The 6,880-nt window shown below is 42.1% G+C and overlaps 2 protein-coding genes across 14 annotated transcripts in view; both read left to right on the top strand.

Moving 5' to 3' along the window:
- The window catches only part of LOC126492530 (zinc finger protein 60-like), a 152,396-nt gene that overhangs the window by 69,855 nt on the left and 75,661 nt on the right, over positions 1–6,880 (top strand). The gene's annotated exons all lie outside the window — the stretch shown is intronic.
- Positions 1–6,880, top strand: part of LOC126492529 (zinc finger protein 60-like) — a 104,177-nt gene that overhangs the window by 69,962 nt on the left and 27,335 nt on the right. For 2 of the 11 annotated variants that reach the window (XM_050128986.1, XM_050128990.1), the window contains exon 4: positions 228–326. The exons of the other annotated variants lie outside the window; for them this stretch is intronic. In XM_050128986.1, coding sequence (XP_049984943.1) covers positions 228–326 — 99 coding nt within the window. The remainder of the gene's footprint in view (positions 1–227; positions 327–6,880) is intronic. 11 annotated transcript variants of the gene reach the window in all.

The following is a 6,880-nucleotide window of genomic DNA, read 5'->3' as shown; positions in this document are numbered from 1 at the left end:
CTGTATAGAACTTTATAATAAATACGTCTGCATCTTTAAAGATCTATACTGGCAGCTCATTGTGCCACACACCCTTCATCCCAGCATTTAGGAGGCAGAGGCAGGCAGATGAATAAGTTCAAAGCCAGCCTGGTCTACATATTGAGTTCCAGGACATCCTGGGATAATTAGAGACCAACTCTCAAAAAAAGAAAGTCTCCACATGTGTAATTTTTCCTTTCTTTAAGTGGGAAGTTCCATTTCCAAACCCGATCTGATCACCTTACTGGAGCAGGAGAGAGAGCCCTGGATGGCTGTGACAGAAGAAGCAGACAGGCCCAGCCCAGGTGAGTAAGAGTAAGGCAGGGCTGCAGCATTGCCATCTCAGCGTGTGGTCGGAGAGGTCCCCATGCCTGACCTGGGGTTGACACACTCCCTTCAGAGTGCCAGGGCCTGTGGAAGATCGTGCCTGAGACCTGGGAAGGAAGTCAAGGTCATAGCAAAAGCTGCCACAGGGGCTGCTTGTTCATGAGTCTTAGTTGTTCTCCCCTCTTCCATCGTACTGGAGCAGTTACCCTCTTTGTGTCATTTTAAATGTATTTTATTATTGGTTGTGTGTGTGCAGGTATCCAAAGGGGCCATAAGAGAGCATCAGATCCCCTGGGGCTGGTACTTGAACCCAGGTCCTGGAAGAGCAGTCAGTGTCTTTGACTGCTGATCCAATAGTAAGATACTTTGACCACCAGTGAATGCAGTAACACTGTGAGACATAGCAAACAATCTAATTCTCTGTCTTCATAGACCCTCTAAACAAGGTGTGATGGTGTAGCCTATGCTTTCACTGCTGCACTGGGGTGGTGGGAGAGGCAGATCCCTTGTTTTCCTGGCAACTCCACCTAGTTTACTTGGCAAGCTCCAGGCAAAAGAGAGCTTATAACTGCCTGCCGGTGGGGGGGACCCAGCCTCCAGCAGCACTTTTTTTTTTTTTTAATCTGAGAGAGTTAAGGGAAAATCACAGTCACACTGTGTCTTGATGACTTTTCTTTATTCTCTATTCTTCTATGTTTTCTGTGTTCTTTCTACTGTATACTTTTTTTTGAAGCTCATATATTTCCAGACAATATCGGAATTACAGTGTGGTTCTGTTCTGTTTTCCAGTGGACACAGAACAAACAGTGAAAACAGCATGCTTTCCATCTCCTCACATGGTTCACCATGTACATAGTACAAGTAATAGACAGATCAGCCCCAGAACCCATGTGCATTCCCCCACAGATTATATGCTGCCTCAGGCTTCACCTCCCTCTGCTCCTCCCAGTTCCTCCCCACTTCACCTCCTATCTGGATCTACTCCATTTCTCTCTTCTTGGAAAACACGCATGCTTCTAAGGGATAGTAGTAAAATACAATATAATAAAATAAAGTAGGCTAAAACAAAACTAACACATTGGATTTGGACAAAATAAACAAATAAAATAGATACCACCCAAGAGAAGGCACAAGAAACAGAAACATGCCTGTTTACACACATATGAATCCCACACAAACACTAAACTGGAGGCCCTGATAAACTTATGCAGAAAGCACCTGGCACAGCTTGGGTGGGGCAGACCCTGTGCATAGGTATGGCCACTGGGGTTCCAGGTAAAATGTCTTGGGAGCTGGATGGACTAGGTAGGTGGTGTTGGATGAGACTACAAGAGGGAGAAGCAGGTGTTCCACTAGGATCTTCTTAGCCCCCTGGGGAGTAGGAAAAGAGAGTTAGGAGAGGCCACAGCAGATGGTCGACTACAGATTTGGAGATGAGACTGGGGATTGGATTTGGCTGAATAGAGGGAGAGGTGAAGATCTGTAGTTAGTCTGCCTGTCCCTAGAGTGACCTTTTGGTTAGCAGAGAATGCCTGTTGGATTGGGGTTTGGGGTAAAGCAGTGGGGATAAGAAAATTGGGACGTGTCGATCTGCGTGATTTCTGGAGATCAGGGCGGGAGTGAAGGGGAGTCCACAGCGGGTGGTGTTGCAGAGTTTCCTGCTGGCCTTGCACCAGAGAGTTAGCAGCTAGCACCAGTCCCCACTGGCCACGCCTGATCTAGCTCTGGAGTTAGCACCTAGCCCTAGTCCATCCTTTGTGTTACAGGTACCTCTTGTTGCCCTATGTGAATCTTGTCTGAGCGTTTCCCAAGTATACAAAGCCTATGCAGAACTTGGTTAGGGGCAACCTGGAAAACTATGGTACCCCTGAATCAGGTATTTGCATTTGGCATTGTACTTTTGAAAGCTTCATTCAGGTTGTTTTGAGCATATGGAAACCAGCTGGCTGAACTGTACATATGGGAAAAGATGAAAATGCCCTGGGCGAAGGGAAAGTGCTGCAGTCTGTGAAAGAGTCCCTGTGGCCTCAAAAGGCTAAGTCAGTTCTCAAGTGTCTCTAGTCTTCATTTCATTGGCCCATGGGAAGCCACATATCCACTCCACGACATCTGTGAAAACGTGTTCTGCTACAGAGCTAGGGATGAGACTAGGAAATTGGAATTGGTGGATAGGCGGGATAGGTAAAGATCTGCACTTAGCTTACCTTCTTCCCTGACTGGAGTTCCTTAGTGTTCTTTAAAATTGTAATGAATTCTCTCCCCATTTTTCTTTCTTTTTAGCTTGTTTTTGTTTTTCTCAAACACTGTCTCACAGTCTAACCCAAGATGGCCCAAGATTCATGGCCCTGTTACCTATGACTTCTTGTTGCTGAGATTACAGTTGTCTACCAATACCACTACATATTAAAACCCCCTTTTAATTTTTAAGAATTCCAAGTCCAGTGTAGGAGTTAGTGGTGCACTTCTTTAATATCAGCACTCAAGAGGCAGAGGACAGTGGATCTCTGAGTTCCAGGAAAACCTGGTCTACAGAGTGAGTTCTCGGACAGCCCTGACTATACAGAAAATCCCTGTCTCAAAAAAAAAAAAAAGAGCAAACAAAAAGAATTCCAAGTCCAAACCAGTTTCCTTGTCATGACAGATATGTATTTTTTGTGGTATACTTCCCCCACTTGGTTTGGTGTGTTGTGACATTCAAATCCATTGGGAAAGACCAAAGACTTAGAGCCTATTCAAATTTAGATTGAATGGATGCATTCCACTCCTAGCAGAAGGATTGCAGCCCTAGATCAAAGTAACATGCTGTACACATGCGTGGTGAGGTGGGGTTTTAAAGCAGACATCAGAAAGGTGTGCCTTACAACTATCTGTGGATTCCACAGCGGGGCAGGACAATTGTTTTACTTCCCTCAGTTGTTTCTTTGTTTCCTGCTATCTAGTAAGAAAAGACCATCTCACCTCTATTCCACAGCGATATGCAAGTAATTATTTTGTTTTGTTTCTTGTTTGGTTTGTTTTCTGAGAGATACACAAATTTTCCAGAAGCAAAAGCAAGGGTTAACATTTCCTGGCCCAGTTTCCTGTTATCTCACTTTGCAGGTCACTAGGGTCTCCCAGGTACTCCAGAGCAGAAGGTCGGTGACCCTTAAGGGATGTCTGTCTCATATTAATTTTCTTTAGCCATCACAGGGGACCTGTGTAAATTATTAGTAACATCTGAACACTAAGGACTGGGATACAACAGTTCATTTTTGGGCAGGCAATAATAACACAGTGCCATCAGATTGGGGTTGACTTTTACATATCCTCAGCTTCAAAAAATCTTCATTGCAGGGTATGTGTTTCTAGTAGTATAGAAAGAGACATGCAAATTTAGTTCACTCTAGTTAGTTATAATCTTGTTAAGCAAACATGCCTTCCCATTTCTAACCTGTCCTACTTCTGCCTTTTGTGATTGCTGTTCTCCTTGCTCCTGCTCAGCTTATCAGAAAATATGTTTGAGTGTGGCCATTCGTTTAATGGAGTGTTTGTGTGTGTGTTGTAGAGAAATAATGTATTCTTGCTTTCTTCTTTCTTTCAGATATGGAGTCAGGTTATGAAGCTGAAACTATATCTCCAGAAAGTCATATTTATCATATAAATCTGCCCAATCAGAGCATGCAGCAATTAAATAAATCTCTTGATCTCCAGGGCTCCAGTTTTAGTCATGGTCCCAACTATAATACATTCAAGAGACTACAGAGTTGTCAAGGAGATGCTGATCTAAAGATTAGTAACAAGGAAAAACTGCCTGCTTACACCTGCCAGACTCTTACTCACAACAGAGAAAAAGCCTATGAATGTAAAGAGTGTGGGAAGTATTTTGGTTGTAGTTCAAATCTTGTTCAACATCAGACTATTCACACTGGAGAGAAACCCTATGAATGCAAGGAATGTGGGAAAGCCTTCAGACTCCACCAACAACTTACAAGACATCAGAAGTCTCACAGTGGTGAGAAACCTTTTGAATGTGATGAGTGTGGAAAGGCCTTTCATCTTCCCAACCTGCTTAAGTACCATAAAACCATTCATACAGGTACGAAACCATTTGAATGTGAGGAATGCGGGAAGTCCTTCAATCGTGTCTCCACTCTTTTTCAACACAGAATTATTCATGCTGGTGTGAAGCCATATGAATGTAAAGAGTGTGGGAAAGCCTTTAATCGTCGCTCAAACCTCATGCAACATCAGAAAATTCACTCTGGTGAGAGACCCTTTCAGTGTAAGGAATGTGGAAAAGCCTTCACTGTTCTGGCACAGCTCACTCGGCACCAGAGTATTCATTCTGGAGAGAAATCATTTGAATGTCAGCAGTGTGGGTCTGCATTCAGACTTCAGTACCAACTTACACAACATCAGAGAATTCATACTGATGTAAAACCTTTTCAGTGCAAGGAATGTGGAAAGGGCTTTATTCGTGGTACAGGCCTTAGGATTCATGAGAGAATCCATACTGGTGAGAAGCCCTTTCAATGTAAGGAATGTGGAGAAGCCTTTCAGTATCATTACCAATTTCTTGGACATTTTAGAATTCATACTGGCAAGAATCCTTGTGAATGTACACAATGTGGGGGAGTACTTTACTCATGGTGAAGACCTTAAAGTACATCTAAGAATTCACACTGGTGAGAAACTTTACCAATGTTAATGTGGGAAGCCCTTTAGTGAAAATCAAGCTTGGTTTGACATGCTAAAATTCATAATAGTATGAAGCCTTATAATGTAAGGAATGTGAAGGCCTTCGGTAATTCTAAGATAGCTGTATATTGTATATTGGAGAGTTCATTATGATGAAAAACCATATGAATATAAGAAACTTCAGAAAGTATATTTAGTTCAGCTGTTACTACACCGTGGAGAATTCATACTGATATAAAACTCTTTGTCACTGTAAAGAATGTGGAAAAACCTTCCATTTGAGCTTAGGCCTTCTTCAACATAAAGAATCCATGCTGGTGTAAAATCCTGTGACTGCAAGAACTGTGGAAACATTTATAGAATTAGCTCTTAAACCTCATCAGAGAGCCCTTCTAGACCTGAAACCTGGTGAGTATGAAGAACGCGGGAAAGCCTTATTGTAAATGATGACCTTACACAGCATCATCAGAAGTCCTATGCATGTAAGGAAGGCGGACAAGTCTTTTATATGGAAATTTTACTGAACATCAGAGTACTCATTGGCAAGACTGTGACTAAAAAGAATGTGCCCTAAGATTTGGTCAACATCAGAGTATTCATGTATTTTTGATGAGGAGAAAGCCTTAAGAGAGTGAGATTGTTGGAAGTCTGTTGTTCAGAGATGATACTCTGTTGGTCATACCTTTGAATGTCAGAAATATAGGGTAGCCATCATGTTCTTGATATACTCTTGTTTTTTTAATAAATTTAATTTACCAAACACTATACAACCAACATAGGAAGAGCAGTTATTGGAAGCAGGGTTACCTGAGGCACCTTCCTTGTCCCATGGCTCCTGTGGTTTAGGCACAATCTTTACATTCTGTCTAGTTGATTAATGGTAAGCACAGTACAGACAAAATTGTGGACGCAGGGTCCAACAGACATAAAATCCTTGAAAAAGCATTTGGTTCATGCCTGTGTTCTGTAAAGTGACTGTTATGGTGTTCTTGCTTCTGTTGCCATTCCTGTAACTGACACGAAAGGCAACTGTACTGCAGATAGTTTAGAAAAGACTTGCGCTTCCTCCACTATTCAGTTTTAAACAGCTCCATTCTGTGCAAAGTCTCGTGATTGAAAATGTATATGAAAGTATTTTTTTTGAGAATCCATTCTTTAGGTGTTTGTGTGAAGTTAAAAAACAAAGCTATTGATGAATAAGTACTTTTTAACGGAGTATAATACATAAAAATTTCAAAAGCTAAAACCCTATAATTTGTACTCTCTGTCCACCATTAACTATACATTTGTGACAGGGCATGAGAGTGCAGTCTCCTCTGTCACCTAGTCTTGCTGAAGCCATTTTGGGGGTGAATAGAATTTGACTTTTGATGGAGAACCTTGTGGAAAATTACTAAACTCTGTTCTTGGAACTAGAGGTCAAGATTCCCCAGCTAATTAGTCTGGCTTCTGTTAACCTGCCTGCATATACAAACCTCTCCTTGCAGCTAACTACTTATTTTGGCTTCTGTTAAACTGCCAGCTTAGGCAAAACCTTCCCTTACATCTGCTGAGCAAGATAACAGAATGTAGGTTTTGCTTTTAATAGTCTCTTGCTCTAATACACAGGTCCCCACTACCAGAGTGTAGTCCTTGCTGGTTGGAATAAAGACTTTTAGTTGACCATAAACCATCTGAGTGATCTTCTCTGGTGACCCATAAAAGATTAACAAAAATAGCCAAAATTGGCTGGAGGGAGGATGGTGCAAGCCTTAATCCCAGCATTCAGGAGTCAGAGGCAGGTGGCTCTCTGTGAGTTTAAATCAGCCTGATTTACTGTAATTGATTATTCTTTTACTCTCGGGGGGGGGGGGGG

This window comes from Alexandromys fortis, unplaced genomic scaffold (genome assembly GCF_014885135.2).
Source record: "Alexandromys fortis isolate MF-2015 unplaced genomic scaffold, M_Fortis_MF-2015_v1.1 scaffold_293, whole genome shotgun sequence".
NCBI classification, from domain to species: domain Eukaryota; kingdom Metazoa; phylum Chordata; class Mammalia; order Rodentia; family Cricetidae; genus Alexandromys; species Alexandromys fortis.
The sequence above is the reverse complement of the archived record's forward strand: the minus strand, read 5'-3'. Positions and strand labels throughout refer to the sequence as shown.